Below are 26,255 nucleotides of genomic sequence, written 5' to 3'. Positions count from 1 at the left end.
GGTAAATCATTCAGTGCGGCGTTCTTTTTGTCATGAAATAGGCAGAGTGCCTGGGAGGTGGTTGAAGTAAACACTGTAGTCAGTTGTGGTCCATAGGTATAATATCTCCAACCTATCTAACACTCCCCCAGATACATTGTGCTTGTGGTTTATATATAGTTAACCTACGTGTTGAGAGGCAATCCCTTATCGTATGGAGAGGCGGTTTATCTGTATTCAATCACTACTACGTTGTCTACGTGATCAACGTGTAGGAATGTCTAGTATGCATAGCTGGGCATTAACTCGTTAATCCGTTAATCGTTAATTAACGAAGTTAACATTTTGGTTAACGGATTAACTTTTAAGTTAACTTTAAAAAATGTTAACGGATTCGTTAACTTCCGTTAAATTTCTTCGAGTCCGTTAATCGTTAATCTAGTTCCGCACGCGCCGAGTAAAACTTGCTCTGACCGCTACTGTAAAAGCCCGGAGTACGGCGAAACCTAGGATTTTCCCGAAAATTCACAGTCTACATATCAATTGGTGCCTTTGGATCACTTGTTCGAGACCTGCTAAAGTTTATTAGTCCTACTGCACCCATCACTAACTGCGAAACCTAATGTAAATCATCAGGCACGACGCATGGCACATAAATCGCGCAACCGACGCATCAAGCCAGAGTTCGGCGGGCCGCGCTATCTACCAAGTTACCGTGGATCACAACTTCGATTAGAGGTGTCTCAATCCAAGGAACCTACCCACCATGACTACGACCGCATGAATGACCCAATACCTACGGGTCTAAGGTAAAACCTAGGACTTACCGAAACAACGTCGGTATAAGTCCAAAGAGAACAATATTTATTAACATTTCGCTTTTACCATTTTGCAGCTGGGATTTTTCAAGAGATTTTGGCGATCTTCGGTCTTTTACAGTAACATAATAAACTTACCCAAAAACTTAATAGTTGATAACTGATGCAACTGGCTACAGTAAAGTTATTTTTTATCACGATTAACGGATTATCGATTAACTTTAACTTCCGTTAAATTTGTTGAAATGTATCGCTTTAACGATTAACGAAGTTAACTTTTTTAGTAACGGATTAGCGATTATCGAAGTTAACTATTTGATTAACGGTGCCCAGCTATGCTAGTACCTATGTCTACCAGCCTATCACAGTCACGAGATCCTCACTGGTGATCGGACGGCCGTTAGGCCGTTTTCACGTTATCCGATCCGACATCGGATGTCGAAAGAATTTCAATGGAAAAAGTCCAAGATGGCGCCTGTAATGTATGGGATGTCGGTCCGAGGGCTGAGGTCCGAGGGGCCGTCAGCACCGGAGTCCCGGGAGCAGCCGGCTCATCCTGACAAGGTGTGCCTCCTGCCCGCAGTGCTGAGAAATTCAGGTTTTAAGTAATTTGTGTCCAGGTAATTTCTGTATTCATTTATTTTGAGAATTCTGGTGCATAACTTTAGGTAAATTCATATTTAGTTTTGCAGAATAATGGTTGTAAGAGACCCTTTCCTGGACCCTCTTAAAGCGGCCCAGCTTTACCACTGAGCGTTGTTCTTGTTTAAATTAGTATAAAGTTAAATTTAGTATTTTTAGAAACATAAACTGAAACCTTTCTGTAAGGCAAGATAAGTTAAATATATTTAATAAATATATAAAATGTTATATTGTTTAATTTGTTTCTCCTCTAGCTTTCCTCCAGCACGTATAAAGACACCATTTAGTTTTTTTGTTATATTATAAATTTTGTGTATTAACTTTGAACTAGCCGGAGCTTTCCATTCCATTTAATTTACCCCCCACCAAATACACCCGGTTACAAAATGGAAGAAAATGCCACCACAAACCCCCTAAAAATATGGTCGGTTCTTGTGCCAAACACCCTGTATAGTTTATTGCACGCTGCATTTTTATCAGAACACTGACGATATCCGGCACCTATTGACATAAAAGGGTTACGTATTTATATTTGTTTTTTTTTTGTATTGAAATACGTTTTGCTCAGCTTTGTTATAGTAACTTTTGAATTTGAGACGATTTGGTCTATTAATTGGATAGAAAAAAGTTGAGTTATATCAGTTTTCCAATAAATGTGTACTACAGCAAGAACAAAAAAAATCAATAAGTGTTAGTTAATGTTAGTTTCAATAGAGTGGAATTATATTAGTATTTTTAAGTTAGTTTTCATGTACCGAGGTCTTTTGAATAAATATATTTTACTACTGTAGTAACTTATAGTCGTGAAAAAAAATCAATAAGTAAGTAATTTCAAGAAAAAAAATATGACAGCTAACTTTATGACGTCACTTCAACTCATTCACTTAAATATTTCTATCCCATTTATTAAGGACAAGAACAAATACACGTAATATTGTCAGAAAGTTTAAAAAGGGTCGGCGTCGACGTGGTGGTATCGAGAAAGGTTATCTCAAGCAGCTCAAGCTTAATGGACCTGTCACTACACCGGTTACAGACATTGTTAAATAAGCTGAAACCAAGGATGTTTATACATTTACAATCTTCATACTGAGAATAGTGAGACTCGTACCTCGATTTTTTAGCGCCATCTATTATTAAACACTATCATAACTAATTTTATTGTACCTACATTGACGATGCCTATCTACAACTTTTTTAAAATGTGTATTGAAATGATATCATGATATTAAAATACAGAAATATGTCATTTGTTCTTTTAAAAAATAGAAAAACGCAAAAAAATTTGGGGAAAACATGATTTTGGCCAATTTCAGGCTGCGAACAGCGCCATCTAGATTTAAGCCTAAAAAGCCCATAAGTACATTTCAGGGGTACGCTTTTTTGTATGGGCTTTGTCAGTCCCGTATTATATCGTTCTTGCTAAAGCTATGGAAATATAAGACATCGAGGCTTTGAAAATTCTTGCACAAAGGGCTCAATGTAATTTCAGACAGGCAGGTCACAGGGTTTTTTGTGCGTAACAAGAAAATAAAATAGATAGTAAATGGCGCGTCCTCCTTTTTCTAAAGACGTAGGTAGGTATAATGATAGCGCATTGTCTTTCTTCATCCAAATGCACTAACGCTTACGATAATATCGGTATCGTTGCTACAGATGTAGTGCATAACAGGCTACTTTCCTCCTAGTCAAATCAGTTTCTTTTTAAGAACTGTCAAAACGATTTTGAACGACTTGCTAATATGGAATTAGGCACGCCACAGACAGTCTGACAAATTCATAATCTTAAAAACGATTTTTATGCAAACTGACACTGACAGATCTGTCAGTGTCAGTTTGAACTGACAGGTTGCATACAAATCCAAAATCAGATTATGAATTTTTCAGACTGTCTGTTGCCGGCCCGGTCGTCCCGGTCAACTGATTTACTTTATATATTTCAATTTGATTTAGAAAATATAAATTGGAGTTAAAAATAACTTCTGTCCCTCTTTTTCTTATAATTATCTGATGCTTTATTTCGTGCATGGTATAAAATATTTTTTATTTTAACTACAGTCAGGTTGCCTATTGTTTACCATCGTATTTTCGGAAACTTTCGTATTTGTCGTAGTTCGGTCAACGTTAGTACTTTTTGTACTGAAACTGAGTGTTGTACTGAAACTGAGTGATATGATGGCATACACGTTCGTCAGTAAATATGAAGGAAAAACATTTCGCACTAAGTATCTGTATCCATTCTGTATCGTTCTTCGGTGGTAAACAGATTTTTTTTGGTTCACGCCACTCCAACCAGCACTTATAGAGGAGGATTTCGTAAACAATCATAATATTAAATAATTTTTTTGTTTTTTATTTACATTAATAATACATATTTACTGCCAAGGAGTGGAATTCCTAGCTCGCGATATTTCCGAGCTCTTATAACCCGGCAACCATCAAATCAAGGGTAAACAAGGCATCTTCTGGGCGAACTCACTCTATCGTAGGCCACGACTTTGCCTGTCTGGCCGTTGGCTAGTCTGTGGCCAAGAGTAAGCCCATTTATAATTTAAAAAAAAACTTATTGATTGATACGTGCTCAATTTAATAACGTTTTACGTCACAAACAGATTTTCCGAATTTAATCAAGTCTACGCGATCTACATAACGTTTCGCTGGAAAATTCATTAAGTTGCAAATTGCAACGAGGGTGATTTACAGGAAATATGCATGTGATGGCAGGTTGACATGGACAATAATAGCTATTGGTCACTTAATTTAAACGTCAGCATTAGGCCTTTATCAATTCAATATACTTACTATAAACTAAAAATAATTTCATACATAGAAAAAATTACCAAGCCCACTGGTGGCCGAGCCGGGTATCGAACCCGGATCTACAGCTTACGCGGCTAACGTCACGACCACTAGACCAACCGCTCCTTTCTAGTGTATGTTTTATAAGTCTAGGCTCCTTAGGTCAGCTCTAAGGGCGAGCAATATGTGATTGTACCTACATATAACACTTGCAAACGAGCAGTTTCATGTCATGTGCTCTGCCTACCTCTTTTGGGAATACAGTAGAGAGTTCACGATATCTGTGCATTGTAAATACTCTCAAATTGGCTTGTTAGCGCGACGCGCAGAGTCAAGTGCGACGTTGTCTAGCAAAACTTTCGCTCAGTCGCCGGAACTTCGGAGTTCGGAGAGTATTAAAGAAGCCCCAAAACCTCTACCTCTTTTCAAAAGAACTTATTTGAAAATCATACAAAAATGTGTGGGTATAAGCTAAAAGGTACCTCATGGCAGTCAGTTATAAAGTACTGTGGGACGTCACAAACAAGCCCTTTTGAAAAGACGCTTTAACTATGCTTTGGAAATACGAACTTGATCAGATTCACAGCAAACATTTCTAAACTTTTACGAATTTCTGTTACCTGCAAGGGATAAAGTAGTTATATACGTGTGATAATTAGATATTCAATATATACATGTTTTATAAGTATATCGTGGATGTATTTTTATACAAAATATTTAAGAGAGCAAAGACGTGTTCAATGGCGCCACAACAAATGCTGAGTTCGGCCCTTTTGTCACACCGCATTACTTGCTTGCTTAGTTTTAGGGAAAGACATATATAACTCCGTATAGACAGATAAAGTCTAAGAAAAAAACCGGCCAAGAGCGTGTCGGGCCACGCTCAGTGTAGGGTTCCGTAGTTTTCCGTATTTTTCTCAAAAACTACTGAACCTATCAAGTTCAAAACAATTTTCCTAGAAAGTCTTTATAAAGTTCTACTTTTGTGATTTTTTCCATATTTTTTAAACATATGGTTCAAAAGTTAGAGGGGGGGGGACGCACTTTTTTTTCCTTTAGGAGCGATTATTTCCGAAAATATTAATATTATCAAAAAACGATCTTAGTAAACCCTTAATCATTTTTAAATACCTATCCAACAATATATCACACGTTGGGGTTGGGATGAAAAAAAATATCAGCCCCCACTTTACTTGTAGGGGGGGTACCCTAATAAAACATTTTTTTCCATTTTTTATTTTTGCACTTTGTTGGCGTGATTGATATATATATTGGTACCAAATTTCAGCTTTCTAGTGCTTACGGTTACTGAGATTATCCGCGGACGGACGGACGGACGGACGGACGGACAGACAGACATGGCGAAACTATAAGGGTTCCTAGTTGACTACGGAACCCTAAAAACGTACCTCAGTACCATACAGAAAAAGGTACGGTAGCCTAGATGGCATTACACCTTTGGGGTACGCTCAGCTAGGTGGCGCTAATATTAATATTTGACATTTTAAAACATATCAAGCTAAAAATATGGGCCAAATTGTCAAAACTGAGGTTCAAAAGTTTCAAGCCTGTGTCAAGAGATGGCAGTCTATGCACTGTGATTACACATTTTACATCGACAGTAATTTTCTATAATGCTCGATCCTCTTTGGTTTTAGGAAACCTTGTGTGTTTAAATAATTTCTACATGTTTTCGACTATGTATGGCTTTTATTAAATAATTTATTTTTCAATTCTATTCCTTTTCTCATCATCTCCCATTACTTCCCTTGCAAATGGAAGGGGAAGCTGCCCAAATTCCGCATCACGAAATGGGCTTTCCCTTTCTTCTTGATCCGGCCCATCCTCTGCAGCAGCCGGATTATTGGGTACATGTAGTACATATTCATCACCTTGAACCCTCCGCAGAAAATGAAACCCATCTCTTCGATTTCTGGAAAATGACAGAGGACTTTGCATGCGGTCGATCTCAAACTGTCTAGAACGCAAAATTACCGCTTTTTATATAACCACATTATTAGTATTGGTAGGTTAGGTCTGCCCAGAATAGGAACCCCACTGAAGGGACATAAAGTAAAGATAAAACGGAAAAAAATATTTAGGCATTTTGCATTCTAGACCGTTTGCGATGTAGACTGTGCGTTTTCACATTAACCGATCCGATATCGGATGTCGTCAGGATTTCCAAGATAAAAATCAAAGATATCGTCTTCAATAGGATATCGGTCCTACATCCGATATCGGATCGGATAATGTGAAAACGCACTAATAGCGATATAGGTGAAGTACTACACTAGTCATTTTGCGTTCTAGACCATCCGCGAATAACCCCTTGAAAGTATTTTATTAACAGACATCGTAACTTTTCCAGCAATTTCGGTGCAGCACGGTAGAAATAAAGGAGTGATCACATATGTTTTCTAGGTAGATGATCAATTAAGGCTCATTTTACTGAATATATCCCGAAATGCATTACAATCGCTGTACCTACAGCTACACCCATCTGAATTTGACAACTTTCCGAGCAGTTTAGTGCACATCGCTGCATCGTCGGAATGTTGATCACGTAGGCACACCTTATCTGCATTGGAAACTCAAATAATTGTATACCTAGTGCCCATGCAATAAGTATCATATTTGAACAAACATTTAATGCACATATGGCTTCATTGCGTGCCGGAATGCTTTGTGAACTTTGTAAGCGCCCTAACTAAATACCTGTTTTAATTTCAGTAACTGCTACCAAACAAACAGTTTTATATAGGTACATTAGGAATAATCCTCCCCTATATTTATTATGAGCGGAAAACGTGCGGTTAAACAACAACTTTGCCCCCTTGTAAAACAAATAACTATTATGTTTTGTTTTAGGTGCCGACGCAATAGTATTTTATACAATCGTGATATAATACAAAGTAGAGATGGGCCGAATATTCGGTAAATATTCGGTATTCGGCATATTCGGCAAGTTTTTCAATGTTCGTATTCGGCCGAATAGTTCGGTTGCGTTGCCGAATATTTACCGAATAAACAAAGTAAATAACTAATGAAGATCTTACGTATTCCATTGGATAATAAGCTCCTATTTTAGTAGCTTTCTAAGGAACTACTAAAAATGCGTCAAAATATAAACACAATTATTTTGTAAAAAAGTTAAAAATCGTAGTTTAAGAGTTGAAAAGAGTTCAAAGTTGTTTTAACAAAGTTTTAGTTATCCACTAAATCATAAGAACATAGTTGTAGTATGTATAAACATTATCAATTAAAATTAAAGCTATGATTAGCTTTAATTTTAACATTCGCTTTAAAAATATTCGTATTCGGCAAAGTCCATATTCGGCCCATCTCTAATACAAAGCTTTTCAGTCGAGTACCATGTTTAGGCCACGAAGCTTGCTGCGTGGCCTAATAGTACGGTACGAGAGTGAAAAGCTTAATTAAGTATATCACTATTGTATACAATACTTTTTCTACGAGTTCATCATCAATGGACGGAAATATCATCATTCATGCAAGTTAAAATTAATGTTAATAGAGTCGTTCACCGTTGTATCAACATCGAATTACCTAGCAACCAATTATTTGTAATAACCGTCTCTGATTGGCCGATTACGCGACAGATAAAAAAAATGTGTTTCAGATGCAGGAAAATTTGCCAGGTATTGCAAATTAGTATAGAAATTGTATGAAGTTCTATTTTTGAAATTATTACAGTTAACTAAAGTCAACTATAATGAGCTTATTATAATTGAGTCGGAACTGCCATAGAGTATCCAACACTGAAAATTTAGCACTTACAGTTTAGTCTGTGGTGTCCTAATTGACAGATTACAGTCGACAAGTAGAAAAAAGAGTTTGTGCGCGACATAGGCCGTAGATTACGGCAAAAAGGAGAGGGACCCCGCGCTGAATCGTTTTTGGTGCAAAAGTTATCCATAACCATCCAAAGGGGTAACGCCATAAGTATTATAGGTACTTTTGCACCAGAAACGATAAGGAGCGGGGTTTAGTAGTTAGTCTATTTGTAAATATTTATTTTAAGTTACTTTTAATCAAAGTGTAGTATTTGTCTATACAGTAAATAAACATATATCCATAGGTACTGTAATAAATTTTTAGATAGGTTTTATTTTATGAGTATACCTGTAAGATTGGTGCCCTTATAATCATTCCAGTACATGTTGCACTTGGCCTTGTCCATGTAGCAGTGGTTGGGGTAGAAAAGGAACGGAGTCTGCTTCTTATTGTCGATGCGAGCGCCACACACGGGCCTATAGAAGTCTGGACATTTCTACAAACACATGCAAGCAAACACTATTAGTATTTTATGCAACAGGCGTTTAAAGGAGGTCAAAAAAGACGAGTGGCGTGGGTAACAATTTGAGGGGAAGCCGAAAATTATTATTAAGACGCCACGAGTATTTTTTGACTCTGTTAAACACCGTTTCATAGGTATAATAGTTTTTCTACGACCATGCACTTAGTTTTTAATAGTTTTCTTGAATAACTTTCGTGAAATTCACACTGTTTCCCGTATTTTGACGCAAAGGTTTGCACTGTCAGCTCAGCTGCCCAAGGCCTTCCCGCGCACGCGCGAAGTATCGTTATAACAACGCGTTGCCATGGTTACAGAGCCAAACAATGCGTTTTCAGTTTTTCCGATACTGCGCGCATGCGCGGAAAGCCGGCGGTCGCTGGCTTTGGGGAATAGACTTTTATGTAGGGTTTTAAAGATCTATGCACGACCCTGTAAATGACGAATAACAGTTCGGGAGTAGAAAAACATCTAAACAAACCACTACCTACCGTCTAATGTATCGAAAATGTGAAGTGACCAATTCGCGTACTGTTAGCAGCAGAAGTCGTTAAGCGAGCGCGGATTGCAAAAGCATCTTGACATGCTCTTACGAGAATAAGCGTGTCGTCATTTCATCATCTCAAACGACGAAACGCATAATCCTAAATATGTATATGATGTGAAAATGCTCTCAAAGTAAGCTGATTACCTCAGCAGTACAGTAGGGCCAGAATAAATTCCTAGCAAATGGATATTAAGGGCGTTTTCACATTATCCTATTCGATATTGGATATACTCGTATTGATATGGCTCTTTAGCGATAAGACCGCCTGTTGTCTGTCTCTATTTATAATCATTTGTTTTGTCTCCACTGTATTTTTTAGGGTTCCGTAGTCAACTAAGAACCCTTATAGTTTCGCCATGTCTGTCTGTCCGTCTGTCCGTCCGTCCGTCCGTCCGTCCGTCCGTCCGTCCGTCCGTCCGCGGATAATCTCTGTAACCGTTAGCACTAGAAAGCTGAAATTCGGTACCAATATGTATATCAATCACGCCAACAAAGTGCAAAAATAAAAAATGGAAAAAAATGTTTTATTAGGGTACCCCCCCTACATGTAAAGTGGGGGCTGATATTTTTTTTCATTCCAACCCCAACATGTGATATATTGTTGGATAGGTATTTAAAAATGAATAAGGGTTTACTAAGATCGTTTTTTGATAATATTAATATTTTTGGAAATAATCGCTCCTAAAGGAAAAAAAGTGCGTCCCCCCCCCCCCCCCCTAACTTTTGAACCTTATGTTTAAAAAATATGAAAAAAATCACAAAAGTAGAACTTTATAAAGACTTTCTAGGAAAATTGTTTTGAACTTGATAGGTTCAGTAGTTTTTGAGAAAAATACGGAAAACTACGGAACCCTACACTTAGCGTGGCCCGACACGCTCTTGGCCGGTTTTTTTTCTGTATCTTTTGCTGAGGTGTGACAATAAAGAGTATTCTATCTATCTATCTATGATCGATATCCTATATTTTAAAGGCGCCATCTTTGAAATCCGCCTTTAACATCCTTCCTATATCCGATATCGATCGTATAATGTGAAAACGCTCTAAGTCAGACTAAATTTTAACCTTGGACTGTCTTAATATGTATGAATCTCTCGGTCTATGTTTAAAATGACGGATTCTTTGGCCAAACTATGGAGTTACAACTCACAAATATCTGAACATGTCTCTATTTTCAAGGCGATAAGGCATGTTCACGCTCCGATATATCTGATCGTTACTGTACCATAGCTAAATAAACAAACAGTGCCTGAGTATCGGGTCGTGCATATACCTATATTTTTGTGACCTGGCGGAGATGTCTTGTTTGGCCAGATAACAGTAAATGTGCTACTGGATTACCTTGGGACATTTGTGGTAGCAAAACTTGGCCAATGGGTAATATTCGTGGTACTCAGAATCATCCATGTCTTCAATAGGCGTGTAGTTCGCCGGTACGAAGGCTCGTGGCTTGAAGAAGTTTAGTGGTCCCGTGTACTTCACAAGCATCCTGCGGGCATCCTCTATTCCTATTTCCTGAAATAAAAACTAGTATATTAATGACACATTGACTAGGATGCAGAAAGTTCAAAGCCCTTCTCCGAAATTACATCGGTCGCTTGAATACCCAAGCAAAAGAGATTCAGAAAATTCCCGTTCATGTTTCATGTTAGTTCTAATATGTATAATTTTATTATTATATAAGCATGATTTTCTGGTAGGTAAATAAAATGAAACAAAGAAAATTACCTCCATTTCTATACCTGTTTTGTGTGTTGCAGCGAAGAATTCGTGCACCGTTTTGTTGATGTCGTCGTTGATATTATACGTGGATACTACTATATTTGATGGTAGCAAATTTTCCTCATCTACATCTTCAGTCTTGTAGCTTTCTTCATAAGTTGTTGCTTCTACATATTCTAATTGTTCAGCTTCTTCAAGTAGTTGTGTATTATTTTCTACTTGTGATATAATATCATTATATTCTATAACGTCTTCATCGCCTTCGTCTGTAAAGTCTTTGTCTCCGTTACAAAGAAAATCTTCAGTAACATTAAATTCTACCTTTTTCTCGCAATTATATTGCAGCATGTGACACGTGTCATTGAACCATCGAATTATAAAACGCTCAGCTTCTGCCCTTATAGCACAAACTGTTCTTTCATCTGAAATACATTCATGTTGTATACACGATTGATTTTCTAAATCAGGTTTATTTGTCTCAATTACTTCCATATGATCTGTTACTGCAGTTGTTTTAACAGTCACTTTTGATAAATCATGCTTTAGTTTTTGATATTTTTTATTACCAACACAAATGTAGTCATCGGTTTCAGTAAAATTAAGTTTATTCTCACAATTGTACTGCAACATGTGACACTTGTCGTGAAACCATCTGATGATGAACCGCGCTTTTTTTGCTCTTATCGCACATAGAGGGTCGGGTTTAGCATTACAATCACATTGAATGCATGTTGAATGTTCATAAGAATGAGTTGTGTCCTTTATATCGAATTCTGTATTTGTATTCGAAGAAACGATGCCTTCAATTTGTGCTTCCTGTTCCTCGGCAGTATTATTTTGTACGAAGTTGCTATTTCGTCTATAATTCAGTGAAAGAACTTTTTTACAGTGCTCCATGCGGGTAGGTTTAAAGCCTGTCAAAAATGGACAATAAAAAATGTATACATAGTTATTTAAATATATGTATAGTGTATTTTTATATTAAAGGAAAAAATGGAAAAATTTACGCTTCCGGCGGGACTTGAACCCGCACCATTTTTGCAATCCGTGCAATGCTCTTACCAATTGAGCTACGGAAGCCACGCCGGACTTCGCAAATCCTTCCATGCCTTTCCTTTTGTAACACGTCTTAGGGTGACGTCTAGCGCCATCTACCGACAGACTATTACATCTTGTAACAAAAGGAAAGGCATGGAAGGATTTGCGAAGTCCGGCGTGGCTTCCGTAGCTCAATTGGTAAGAGCATTGCACGGATTGCAAAAATGGTGCGGGTTCAAGTCCCGCCGGAAGCGTAAATTTTTCCATTTTTTCCTTTAATATAAAAATGTTTAGAATCGTTAGCAGACGTTTCTGCTTAATAAAAATTAATTCAGTATGGGTTAGCACATTGTTACTGGTGAATTCTCAATATAACTTGAGACTCCAGTGCCGTTACAAGATGTAATAGTCTGTCGGTAGATGGCGCTAGACGTCACCCTAAGACGTGTTACAAAAGGAAAGGCATGGAAGGATTTGCGAAGTCCGGCGTGGCTTCCGTAGCTCAATTGGTAAGAGCATTGCACGGATTGCAAAAATGGTGCGGGTTCAAGTCCCGCCGGAAGCGTAAATTTTTCCATTTTTTCCTTTAATATAAAAATGTTTAGAATCGTTAGCAGACGTTTCTGCTTAATAAAAATTAATTTATATGTATAGTGTAATTTGTTTCTGAATTTGTAAAAAGGAAACTAAAATAATGAATTTGTCCTAATCCACGTACCTATAAATAAATTTCCGATAAGGGAAAATCACATCGATTCCATGAAAATCCTTTAATCACTAGAAAAAAATATCTTTAAGGAAAAACAATTCCTTCATTATCTTCCTAATTGGTACTCAGAAGAAGCATTAAGCCAAAACAACAGGTAATGATTGGCTAATTAGATACAAAAATATATATAATATTTTATGTATTTTCCCTCCATGATTTGTTTAAAGGTGAACTAACAGTATGTGTCATGTATGTATGCCACAGTTTTTCGCAATGACCTTCTAGATTTTGTTTAAGTAAGTATTTACCTTTCATTCCAGTTTCACACTCAAATTTCTGCATCGCGCATTTGTCCTCAAACAGTCTAAATGAAACTACTTTATACTCGTTAGTGTGAACACCGCACACTTTTACATTATTATGGTCACAAGAAATGTTGGCACAATCTCGCTCGACGGCGTAATTTATTTTGGGCAAAAGTAAAATCAGGGTAAACCACATCGTAAATAAGTCATCTTATAAGGAATAACAATAATACCAGTATAAATATGTCAATAAGAAAAACGCTCAAATATTGTAACGCAATAATTTTTCACTACGCAAGTGCCATAAAGTGAAATCAATTTCCATAAAAGAACGGAAATCATGGCTGCCGGCGTAACGCCACGAAACGTGGAAGTAAAAAAATTATAAATACCTATTAGATTTTTAGTAGTTCTGTCAATTATTATTTTAAAAATAACCGAATACAAATAAGTACCCAAATTTAACTCCAGTTTCTCTTTTACACTTAAAATGAAACATGTCTTACATATTTGAGGAATGAGGATACAAATTAGCTTTTCCAGGCTACACTAATCTACAAGGTTTTTCATCCAAATAAATACTTATAATTATATAACAGTTCACTTGAAAACTGGTCACATTTCCCGAAAGTGCAATCTAAATTTTAGAATAGAATAGAATTTAGAATTTATTTGCATGAATAGCTACATTACAGTAGGTAATATCTGATCTATAAGTAAAATAAAATATTTAGACACAATATCCAGACGACATAACATCAACTTGAAAATTTACAAGTTGTACCTACATAAAGGTACTAATACATTTACTAATTAATTAATTATGAACATCATTATACAATTCGAACCTTAAATAGGAAAATTAAACTTCAAAGTTTAAATTCTACTACGCGTAGGAAAAACGACAACGTCCTCAAGTTTCACCCGACATGGGAAACTCGCAGGCTGTTGAATTGGGTCAGTATGCTCGGTGGCGCCACGTCACGCCACGTGGAGGGGCCCGGTAGGGCACGACGTCGCGACGTGGGGCAGGTCGCGAAACGTCTACTTAAACATAGCTACTTAAATATGGCTAGCGAAACGCTTCGCTTCCCAGATGCGGCGAAACGGTGCGTCCCTTGGAAGTAAAATTTGATATATATATTTTTTTTAATTTATTGAATAATAAACGAAAAATTACACATTCTTACACAAGACCCATCGTTGGCAAAACCTTGAAGAGGTTTGTGTGCCGATGGGGGGGGGATGGGGAGTCATGGAAATTATAAAATATAATATAAATAAAGGGATATTCCTGTTCAAATATAACTGTTGTGAATAAAGTCTGTGCCGAAAGAGAAGAGTCGTATATAGAATGTTTTGGATCCCATACGTTTCACGACTCTTTTCTTTCGACGACGTCAATCAGTATACCAATAGACCATTGGAGAAAAAAATCTCTCACCCTCTTCAAAATGTGAAGTTATAAATGCATGTTTGTATTGTGTCGTTTTACTAAAATACCTCATAACCGTAGGATTTATTTTCTGAGCCACTACTATGATTTTACATTTTAGAATGGGTTCTTGAGTCGACCGGCTGGTGGCCGTCCGGCGGGTCGACCCAGGTATGGCTGGGAGGACAGTGTAGTGGCGGATCTGCGTCGGCTTCAAGTCAGTGACTGGCAAGAGGCTGCGCAGCCAAGATTCACTTTGGATCACTGAGCCAAAATAGTTAGTACCTACGTTACTCAATAGCGTAAGCCTCAATGAAAATTGTATCGATAAAGTGAACAGCGCGCCCAAACATTTACTGACAAGAACTACCCTTTCTGTGATAACATTTCGACTATCGAGTAGCGATGAAACCTCATGGTAGGAGAACGTACCTACTGTTGAACTCTATTTCCGCATTAAGTTATTTTTCCCCTCGTCTGCCTTACCTTGTGAATTTGCAAGTGCAAGGTAGATAAATCAATTTTTATTGGTTCTTGGTACGGTTGCAGCGGAAATGGAGATGAGTTGGAAATAAATTATATTTGTCGTTGACATGCTGTTCGAAATAAAAGGTTAGAGTGATTTGAAGATATCAAACAGGAAGTATCTATGATATATTTAGGTATTATTTTAGGGTCATTGTACTAACTATTTTGCGTCCATGTGACTTAGTTATTGTCTACACACAAAATAGCGAATAATTAATGAAATGAAAGCATTTATTTCGGACAATAATACATCCATATTATGTTAGTAATAAATTACGTTAAACTAAATATACATTAGTAGAAAATATAATTACAATTCGACTGAACATGCCAGGACATCCAGTGAGTGAAGTTAGGGGCCCGTCCATCCTTTCAGCAAAGCAATCACCTTCAGGAGAGTGTCGGTACTGCCCCGCATACCCTGGCACAAAGACGCCATTAAATAATTGTAACCTTCTTCTTCCTAATTCCAATAGGTACGGCAAAGGTTTAGAATTATAAGAAAACCGGCCAAGAGCGTGTCGGGCCACACTCAGTGTAGGGTTCCGTAGTTTTCCGTATTTTTCTCAAAAACTACTAAACCTATCAAGTTCAAAACAATTTTCCTAGAAAGTATTTATAAAGTTCTACTTTTGTGATTTTTTTCATATTTTTTAAACATATGGTTCAAAAGTTAGAGGGGGGGGACGCACTTTTTTTTTCTTTAGGAGCGATTATTTCCGAAAATATTAATATTATCAAAAAACAATCTTAGTAAACCCTTATTCATTTTTAAATACCTATCCAACAATATATCACACGTTGGGGTTAGAATGAAAAAAAATATCAGCCCCCACTTTACATATAGGGGGGGTACCCTAATAAAACATTTTTTTCAATTTTTTTTTTTGCACTTTGTTGGCGTGATTGATATACATATTGGTACCAAATTTCAGTTTTCTAGTGCTTACGGTTACCGAGATTATCCGCGGACGGACGGACGGACAGACAGACATGGCGAAACTATAAGGGTTCCTAGTTGACTACGGAACCCTAAAAAGGAGCGTTTAAAAATGCAGGGCGCAGAGTTGACTTCTTTTATAAAATAAAAGTGCGCCTTTCCTAATATTGACTAATTATTAGTCAGTTTAAAAATTGCAATGTAGATTCAAATAATTAAATATTATTTTTACTTTCAACAGCCTCACAGACCCTACACTAAAATACAGTAGTCATTCATCCTTATCAGTGCCATCTACCGTTGAATAGCATAGTTAAAATAACACGTGAGTTTTAAACGACATCTGTTGTCAAATAGATGAGACGTATTAAGTAGAAGCTGCATAAGGTGATTTTTTTGTAGTTTTGAGCTAAATTTAATAGATGGCGCTGGTCGTTACAAAAATTTTTAGCGCGAAAAAGTGATCAAATATTTTTCTGATGTTATTTAAAATTGTACAAAGTTACCATTGTTACCAACATATTGCATACTAAAATAGGTGCCCTATGCCTACAACTATAGATCTGGATAAGAAAGTAAACATCTGATTTTAGTACTTACAAAAATAACTGTATTCGTAAAATATATATTTGTATAAAAGGTGTTTAAAACATAAATATAGAATGATTGCACATTATCCGATCAAACAAAATATCGTTGACAAATATTACAAGTTTCTTATATTAATAAAATTTAACTGCATGCAGTACATTAATCACAATGAAAATGCACACTGTTTATAACTGATTTGTTACATAGTAAGTAGCGAATTAAAACTATTAGTATTCCATCAACTTGACAACAAGTCCTGGATGGACACAAGTTACAAATGGACGGACATTTATTTCAAATGTTTCAAATTATTTGATTGCTGAAACAGTCATTAGAAAGGTCCACACAGAACGAAGCACGTCACGAGGCAATATCCTAGCGCGCGTAGAATAAAATTACGCCGACTTTTCTTTCGCACACGATTCCCAGGCGCTTAGTTTTACTCGCATAAAATTACATCTTATGGAAATATGGAATGGAAATTTATTTTTATTTCCTTCTTTTGAGCTTTATACAAATTATACAAGATGCCTTAAAGTTTAGGAGCCATTTTGCTCTTGTTCTTCACAATCTTGTTGAGGATGGCATGCCCCTCGTCATAGTAGGGGTTGAAATGGTCGCGAACTCTCCGCATCCAGTCGGCGATGTTCGGGTACTTGTCTTTAGGGTCGTAACCAGCCATCCCTGTGGAATTTGCAGTTTATATATTTGTTGGAGGCTTGAATAAAGCCTCAATAAAGAAATATACCAAAAATATTTTAAAGAATGCAGTGCAGTTGACTGCGATACTTTCCAATTCAAATCTAACTGACTGTTCCTCTCAGGCCCCTATTTCTCCATCGTGACAATCCGACATATCCACACGGCTGTCTTAATGACAGTGGTCATCTTAACCAGCCAGGAACTAATCCATTTAACAGCTGTTCGGGTCATATAAATAACAGACACTGTATCGCAGTCAAACACACTCAAGCATAGACTATTTCCATAGACTATATCTTGACATTCCAACATCCGCAGCCGTCATGCTGCGACATATTTATTATTGCACACATATACAAAATTGTACAAATGGGAAACTTAATGCCAAATGGCATTCTCCATCAGCCAACCATAAGGGCCAAACAAGAACACTTAAATTATAACACTTTAAGTTCTCGCGCTTTGTACACATATTTAAAGTCACACACAGGTCGAACGCGATTAATTAACATTATTGTTACCTTTTTTCCCAACGTTTCGGCCAGGTTGCACTGGCCGTGGTCGCGGAAGACTGACGTCCCAGCAAAGTGTCACCGGAGATGTAAACAACACAAAACTACCCGATATTAATTTATATAAATGTTCGGGGTAGACAAATAAATATAATCTACCCGCTTTTAGTTAATGTTTATTTCCCACCGCACGACACACAGCACTCACAACATCCGCGCACTGGTCCGAAGATAGATCTTTTGGTTTGAACATTTGAATCACTGGTCCCCATGTTGGCGATAATCTATACCCGTCTTCCCTGTTAAAGTTTTTAGGATATTTTTTAATTTCGATCGCCTCCCTCACAATCCGGGGATAATAGTGTCGCTCGGTGGAAAGAACTTTGGGTTTGTGTAGGTAAAAATAATGTTAATTAATCGCGTTCGACCTGTGTGCGACTTTAAATAACACTTAATTGGTAAGTAAACACTAAAAGTCGTAGGCATACTCGTATGTAGGTATGCCTACGACGCTACGACCACGGTGTTTTCACTCAAAGGAAATAGTAAATCCGATGTACTTTGGATATACTTGGGGAACACGACAATAGAGGGCGTGAAAACCAATTGAATTATTCTATAAAATCCTGTCTAATCTGTGATACCAATTCCATGTTTCCGTTACGCGCAATTAACAAAATAAAAGATATGACAAAAATAATGTTGTATTATTTTTAACTAGCCTTTTAAAATGTTATTAATTATAATTAACAAAAAAAAACAAATATTATCTAAAGTTTTTGTTCTTAAATTGGTCCGTTTTAAAATCTGAAGGTGCGAAACTTTTATGATAAACTTTAAAAAAGAGGCATGGAACGGAATGTTTTTTTTTTCAAAGCCGCCATAACGCCATTATTTCAATTCTTCACTTTCTTGTGATGTTCGATGCTTTGCTTTGCTAGAAAGAACTTTAAAATTATGATTTGGACTATACAACGACTGTGCTTGCCCTGGACTCCGATAAATCTGCTTTTTTGTGAATATACCGGCTCTGCTCAACGGATTTTGATTTGCTCGTTAGATTCGTTTGTCGTAACAATGGTTAAAGCAGTGCTGTGTGTTGTGTACTTAATTGCGGTAAAACGCGTAAGTATTTCACCTTTTCTAGCTACGAGTATAATACATAAATCTAGAATAAAAGTCTGACCTCGTTGAGATTCACTTCATTTATGAAACTGATACAAAATAGTAGGGGAAAGTTTTTCGATTTGAGGCCGGAATTTGATTTCTTTGTCTCATAAAAGCCTTTTATCCTGAATAGCAATGGGATCTATTGCCATATAAAAATAGTTTATAAAAATTACCACTTGCTCCAAATTTGCTCGCATTCAGTATTCAGTATGTATTTTCGCAAATCTATGAAGTTCTAATAAGACCTATCAAAATACAATCTGTATGTTTTTTTTTTTCAGGATTAGATAATATGATTCTTCACCAATGACCCAATCCAATTATTGAGCCTGACTGGTTTCGTACCTGGATTTACTCTAATGGCAGTGATGTGTTAGCAATGGAAAAGTGTGTCATACTCACTTTAAGAAAAAATATAATACTTCAAGCGGAAGACTCAGTTTTACCCATTTCTCTGTTGAGGTCTTGGAGTATGGTAAGTTTTAGCATTTAAATTTAAGATGTTACAATAATAATTTAACATTTGATGACTGGTCTGGCTTATCAGGTGTTAACCCTACCTGCAAAGCTGCGGTCCTGGATTCAAATCCCGGTATTGGTATTTATTTGTGTGAGCATAGATTTTTGTTCTTATGTCTAGTCTGTTCCGAAAGAGAAGAGTCGTGGAGCATTCATTAATTTTTTTTAATTTATAGCTTTAATTGAATATACTTTATTATATGATTTATATGGTTGTCTAATATTTCGGAATTAAATTGAATATATTTATATGTATATTTTTTCAGGAATTGATAAGCAAACCACATTGCCTTTGAGGAACATCACCAATCAGCAGTCAGCACCCACAGGGCGGCTACTAATCTCAGATCTCAGCCGTCAGCTTCAGGTCAGTCAAATGTAGTTGATTCTATATAGTAGTATCAATAATATATTATGTATTCACTTTGACAAAAAATAGAATACTTCATCTGGAAGACTAGACTCGACTTGGTCAGTGCTATTGCAATTCCAGCAATCACGCTGAAAAAGTGGAAAAATTGTTTTTATTAGGGTACATTAGGGTAATATTTACCCATTGCCTCTTACATTTACCTAGTTGTTATATTCAATTCTTATAACATTACTGTTTAAGTACTAATATTTCAGCATTAAATTAGTTAAATATATTATGTATATGTATTTCAGCAATAAGCAAGCAAACCGCATCGCTGCAATTTGCTAGCAATACTCAAAAACCGATGCAAGATGATCAAATACCCAGAGCCCCTTTGAGGAACATCACTGATGTCAGTTCTCAGCCGTCAACTTCAGGTCAGTTGAAATAAGTTTATTCTATATAGTAATATCAATAACATCCAAATGTGTATTTTTCATCACATTTGCTGCTAAAAGGTCTTCTTGCATCTATATACATGTACTGAACGAGTACTACATCATACCATTTTATTCTTAAAAGAGTTATGGATTAGAAAAATAAATACCATCATCAGTCAAGCTTTTTCGTTGCACTGAGAGAATTTGACTATTAAGCTATAGGTACACAGTATAGAAACAGTCTCGTGTCTATAATTCACTCCAGGTTGTGGCTGTCGAACTAAAACAAATACTCCTTATCAATCACCCTAGCCTCCCCTTTTGCACAATGCACTATTTTAATATGGACGATAAAGCCCAGAAACATATTTAAAGTTTTGGATGACGTTAAGTTATTTTAGTCACACTTGTACATCAAATGTATGTAATGTATATGAAATATATAACCTTATTTAAGTTTTTTATATTTTTAACTCCACACGACTGCCTAGTGATATCTAACAGCTCCTATATTACAGAATTTATTTCAGGTCACGCGCCACGACACACACCCCGATTTTTCACGGAAGCTAGCAGTTTGGCCAAACAAATAAAAAAACTTACTGAGACAAAAGAAAAATATTCTGTAAGATTAAAAAAAAGCTTATGTGTCTATCCACAAACACTTCTTTTCAAAAGGCTATTAGGAGTTTCATCGTTGAACATCTTCTCTTCACCACACCCACACACACACTCTCTCTCTCTCTCTCTCTCTCTCTCTCTCTCTTTCTTGATTCTCTGAAAACTAATAAGAAAGGTCCATTTTATTCATAAGAGTGCAAAGTAATTTGATTCAAATTTTAAATTGAAGTTCTAAACTGCTGGTAGAATGTACCTTTAAGTAATGATTTTGAATTGGAAATATTTATTTAATTGTTGAAATGTTTTTTTACGGTTCGTTTATTGCTCGTGTTGGTGTGGTTTAAATTGTCAGTAGGAAATACTGCGCTTGAAATAATTAAGACGCATTAGGAGAAGTAATTCTCTAAACGCTTTCGACTAGTTCTTTCCTGGTTTTTGAAGCTAAGTAGTATCACCACCAATTACGTAACTATAAAACATATTTTAATATAAATTATTAAAAACTATTCCCCTACTTCATTGTTTTATTATATTCCTGATTTCCTACTGGTCTAGGCATTGTGTGAACTTCTGTAGCAGTTTCCTGGTGAGAAATGCATTGAAGGTTCACACATGATAACTGTAATCGGGTTCTGTTTGCTCAGACTCAGGCTAAATTCAGATGAACGCGCGGCAACGCGCAATTTTTTCGCCGCCCGCGCGGTAAAAAATTGTTACAAAATCAAATGTGCTGTTTACATGACCGATCACGAGCGGCAACGCGCGGTCATGTACACAACGCCATTAATTTTGTTACAATCTTAAACCGCGTGGTGAGAAAATCGCGCATCGCCGCGTGTTCATCTGAACATAGCCTCAGAATGCAAAACATCAATCCTATTTAAAAAGCCCGCCGTAAATATGTGGCGTTCCATGTCTAAAGGACCCACATGCTTAATATGCTATAAGGTACCTGCAGGCGTGGAAAGTCACACGAAAAGTTGCGGGAAACTAACAATAGATGGCGCTGCAATCGAAAATCGTGACTGATAACTCTATACCATTCTATTCAATATACTCTATGGCTACGACTTAGTTCGCATGAATTTATTTCACGATATGAAAGAATTTTGATCAACATTGATTACAAATTTTCATCCCCTTTTTAACCTCGTTAGAAGATGTATTTAAAAAAAACGTTTTATTTACTTTTATTGTGTTTTCACCAATATTATCATCATCAATCATACTTTTAATAATTTCAACATTGCTTATCATTATATTATCTGAAATTAGATAAAATGTATTTATTTACAGCATTTTCTGATACCAAACTATGAGAAAATAAGTATAAAATGAACTGTTATCAACATGTTGCTATTATATTCTATTTCAAGGCCTAGTGGGCAATAAACTCGATATGATAAAATCTCCATTGGTAACATTTATAAGGGATTGATAAGTCAAAAAACAATATTGAACCTAGTAGGGGGTAAAGTAAGAAATATTGCAGGTTACATGAAATTTTGAGGTGAAAAAGCGGTTGCCAAAAATCCAGACGTGATCTGCACTTTTCTGATTTAGTGACCAATGTTTCTATTTCATATGCTATAGCTAGCCAAAATCTAAAGCCTCTTTCTGGGCCGAAAATGAATAACATTATTTATAGTGTTAATAAATGAAAAAAATCATAATAAAAAGTAGTAACTTACTAGGCTGCTCAACTTCACATGCAGCAAGCAAGTCACCCACACTAATGCTGTCTCCAGCCACAAACTGTCTGCCTTCTCCTAGCCACAGGTCATTAAACATCCCCAGGGCATTCTCCATGCGGTGCTCATATCCCTGCACAGTCTTAGGCTCTGGAGTTTTACCAGTTATTATTGGGTCCAAGGCCTGTATTGGAATTAAAAGTGTTAATGTATAGGTAGGTACACCTGTTGGCATACATAAAAAGTACTTTATAATGCTATAGGCACAGATAACAGACAAATCAATGTCACATAGTAGAGGTCTATGGAAATTCCCGTACAGTGAAAGTTTACAATCACTTTATTACAGTAAGTACTTTATACAGAAAAACTCACAACTTATACAAAATACAATGTAAGGCATCACAACTAACCTTGACTCTAAAGAACATGGCACAGTGTAGTCTCAGACCTGAGTGTTGCCATTCTAGGAACTCCTCAACCCTTGCCGCTTGCTTGGAATCTCTTGGATACAGGCTCTCAGGGATAATGCCTTCATGCGATAAGTATTTCAAAATAGCTACACTGGAAAAAAGTTGACAAAATAGATAATCCAAAAACAATCGTTTTTTTTCATGTGAATAAAAAAGTGAACCTTTTATCATTTGATGATTTAGGTTTCTCATTAACAAAGACAAAAAAAATGGATAGCAATTATTGTATAAAAATAATCAGTTACCTTTCAATCAAGATAAACCCATTGTGATCTATAACAGGAACCCTTTGAAATCGGTTGATTTTTGTGTATTCTTCAGAATAATGTTCAGCTGCCAATCAAAAGTTAACATTTAAAAAAACTTAATAAGTACTAATACATAAGCAACATATCTAGGAAAATCATATTTAAATAAACTAACATGCATAATTTTATAGTTATTTGTTATACAAGGGGGCAAAGTTGTATTTTAACGCCGAGTGTGGAATTGAAAAACGAGCAAGTGAAAGGATTCTATAGTTGAACCACGAGCGAAGCGAGTGGTTCGAGAATAGAATCCTGAACTTGCGAGTTTTTTAACACACGAGAAGTAAAATACATTTGCACCCGAGTGTGACACAAAACTTTTCCCCTCACTACAGCGAGGAAACTACAACGCAAAAAATGCGTTTATCACTGTTTCCAGTAGTTCCACAGGTGGTGAATCATCTTTATTACTAGATTCACCTGCTTTTATCAATTTTAAAGCAGTTAATTTGACGTTATTCAAGGTCAAATTACTTTACCCACTAGTGGATAAAATGCGTTTTTACCCGCGGATATTAAAGGACAAAGTACGTGTTTCCGAGCTAGTGAGGGGAAAAATATTTTAATTACCTTTTCGTAAGTCTACAGGCACTGGAGTAAAATCACATTTAATATTTTTTAATAAGATGTACAAAGCTCGAGATGGCTGTGACATAAGATCAAAATACAATTTAAGAGTCATTTTCGAATTTCTTAGGAAAGTACGCGCCTTAAATGTACGTTTAAAAGTAAATTAATGTTAACTTTTGAACTTTGGCCTTGTTTATGATGTTTTCATCAAAGTTGAAAAACTACTTTGACAATTTGTTTTGACACTGACAAGTTGAAACATAGACAAGTCGAAAACAACTGTTCTGTTTTGATTTTCATCTAAAAATGTGGTAAAATGTGGTCTATGTGATACTTACGTCAAAAAAAAATATTTTTACATAATAAACATAATTAATTGATTTTGATTCTTAAGAACAATCTAATTTAAATAATTTTCAACAGTTTTCTTTTAGGAATATCAAAACCAAAACTAATAACAAACATTTTTTAGTGTGGCAACATTTTTTTTCAAACGTCACATTACATAGTGGTGTGCATGAGACATAATTTGAATGATATCGATATTTTTACACTTCCTTAATGAAAATAAATCTTGGTTTCATCATCGTATGCGTTCAAAATTGAGAACAATTATGCCTTAGGCCAATGAAATGTATTACTGTGTATTGTATGGGGTTGTTATGAAAATAAACCTCTAATATATATGATATTTTTTTATAACACTGAAATAACACCTTATCGATATCGCATCACCACACCACTTTACTATTTTTGGTGCGACGGACGCCGGGGACATTTCGATTGCAAAAATTCGATTTTAAATTCTAATTAATTGTTAATAATCATGGCGTCAATAGATTTGTTAACGCCACATCTTTCTAAGATCAAGTTACCGGCTCCCGGACAACTAATTTACAAGGATGAATGCGTGTATTCCTTCGATAATCCAGTGAGTTGCATTTTTTAAATATTATAACCTCACCATTGTTTTTGTTTGATTGTGCTATTAATTGTTAAATTTCGTCAAGAAAAACGTGTAGAAGCGTTTTGATTAAAACTGTTAATGCAAATTAAATATAACTCTTAATTAAAAAGTTACCAGCCCTTTATTATGATCAGTTACAAAGACATAAATCTTAAGCGGGAACCACAGTGTTGTCGTTAAAATACTTGGTGTTCATGAAGTTTTTAACAGCCTGATATACATTAGCAATTACATTAAATAAGGATGTCTTCACTCCATCTGTAGAATCCATGCAAAATAGCTGGGACAGGTAACTATCAAATAAGACTGGACTCCAGAATAAAATATTATACAACAGTTCCCTGCTAGCTAATGTATAGTTTTTTGATTTCTTTACATCCAGGACATGTATTTTAGTTAAGATATAAACTGAAATCATTACAGGGACAAAGAAACTGATAATAGCTAAAATGAAAATATAAAGGAGCATATTCTTAGATTCTATGTAACAAATTTTCATACAGTTGTCACTTAATTTTGGTTTCCGGTACAATGGGGAACTAGACACAGTCATGTTGAATTTAGTGAAATTATTCACAATATTATAAACATTCTCTATTACAGAATTAACAATTGTTAAATTCTCTTTAGTTTCTACATTATCATACACCTTGACATAATCTTTAGTATATTTCCTAAGCTCTAAGTTAAAGTTGTCCGAAGGTAAGCAGGAACTGTTAGTAACCTCCATTGTTGCCATACAAGAGTCACTATAACTTTGCAAATCCCTTTTCATTGTCACTTCCTTTACCCCCATTGGATACATAAAAAGTGTGAGCAGGACAGGTATAATCCACTGTAGCACAATCACAAAAGATGAAAAATATTTCTTCCAGAAACTTATAACTTTCACTCTCACATTACGAAGCTGTCTAGATTCCAAATTTATCTCCTGAACAATATTTTCCTCATCCCTTTTCTTAATTTCCATCACCTTCTTGTAATGCATGTAATTATCAATGACCAGACTTATAAATCCATTGACAAAAGGTATAACCAACGGTCCGTAGCTCATGAAAACTGTCCAGTAACTGCAAGGCGCTTGTCCCACAAACATCTCTGCCGTCCGTACTTCCATGTCAGACATAGATACATTTGCTGGTCTCAAATTATAAACAGCTCTTACTATGAAAGAGACTCCGATGCACATTAAAATAATGTTTTCTGATAAGAGCATAGTTGAAAACTTGTTCCGTTCTTTCACCACTTTTTTCAAGTTGAGTACACTTAGTGAGAATCCGCTTAAAGTTAAGAAACTCCCTAAGTACAAGTCAGTGGATTGAAACATTGTTGCTTGGTGTAGAGTTTTTAGTTAAATGTGTGCCCACATGAGACAGTGCCAGTGTTACTGATAACAACTTGCAAATTATAGGGGCTGAAACTGTAAATAGTACAAAAGGTGATAATGATAACATTTAGTGTTAAAAATCAATAATGCATATTTAAAGAGTTAACATAGGATATGAACTTTATCAAGCTGGTAAAGTTGGGTTGAATTGTATATTTGAAATACTCCAAATGT

The 26,255-nt window shown here is 35.9% G+C and overlaps 3 protein-coding genes and 2 non-coding genes across 6 annotated transcripts in view; 3 read left to right on the top strand and 2 right to left on the bottom strand.

Annotated features, from left to right (window-relative positions):
* Nucleotides 1–5,936: 5,936 nt before the first annotated feature.
* On the bottom strand, nucleotides 5,937–13,182 carry LOC125230612. Of its 2 annotated transcripts, XM_048135826.1 has the most exons (6): nucleotides 12,876–13,181; nucleotides 11,435–11,734; nucleotides 10,827–11,086; nucleotides 10,440–10,613; nucleotides 8,382–8,529; nucleotides 5,937–6,171 (listed from the first exon to the last, which is right to left on the bottom strand). In XM_048135826.1, exons 1-6 carry the CDS (start codon nucleotides 13,066–13,068, stop codon nucleotides 5,999–6,001), a joined length of 1,248 nt encoding a protein of 415 aa, XP_047991783.1. In that variant the 5' UTR covers nucleotides 13,069–13,181; the 3' UTR covers nucleotides 5,937–5,998. The 2 variants fall into 2 exon arrangements, with proteins under 2 accessions (XP_047991783.1, XP_047991782.1); XM_048135825.1 differs by having other exon boundaries at nucleotides 10,827–11,734; nucleotides 12,876–13,182.
* Nucleotides 12,039–12,112, top strand: Trnas-gga. Its single transcript has one exon. It is a non-coding gene; the product is annotated as a tRNA-Ser (tRNA).
* Trnas-gga lies at nucleotides 12,350–12,423 on the top strand. The gene has a single exon. It is a non-coding gene; the product is annotated as a tRNA-Ser (tRNA).
* A 3,180-nt stretch (nucleotides 13,183–16,362) lies between the features above and the next one.
* LOC125230576 (glutathione S-transferase theta-1-like) lies at nucleotides 16,363–23,952 on the bottom strand. Its single transcript, XM_048135773.1, has 5 exons — nucleotides 23,728–23,952; nucleotides 23,095–23,182; nucleotides 22,790–22,940; nucleotides 22,377–22,560; nucleotides 16,363–17,050 (listed from the first exon to the last, which is right to left on the bottom strand). Exons 1-5 carry the CDS (start codon nucleotides 23,837–23,839, stop codon nucleotides 16,899–16,901), a joined length of 687 nt encoding a protein of 228 aa, XP_047991730.1. The 5' UTR covers nucleotides 23,840–23,952; the 3' UTR covers nucleotides 16,363–16,898.
* Nucleotides 23,953–24,467: 515 nt separating this feature from the next.
* Nucleotides 24,468–26,255, top strand: part of LOC125230293 (ubiquitin carboxyl-terminal hydrolase 5) — a 40,320-nt gene continuing 38,532 nt past the window's right edge. Inside the window, exon 1 of the mRNA XM_048135413.1 lies at nucleotides 24,468–24,658. Coding sequence (XP_047991370.1) covers nucleotides 24,554–24,658 — 105 coding nt within the window. The 5' untranslated portion in view covers nucleotides 24,468–24,553. The remainder of the gene's footprint in view (nucleotides 24,659–26,255) is intronic.

The sequence above is a fragment of the Leguminivora glycinivorella genome, chromosome 10, assembly GCF_023078275.1.
Source record: "Leguminivora glycinivorella isolate SPB_JAAS2020 chromosome 10, LegGlyc_1.1, whole genome shotgun sequence".
NCBI classification, from domain to species: domain Eukaryota; kingdom Metazoa; phylum Arthropoda; class Insecta; order Lepidoptera; family Tortricidae; genus Leguminivora; species Leguminivora glycinivorella.
Note: the sequence above shows the minus strand (reverse complement) of the source record. Positions and strands in the feature narration are given on the sequence as shown.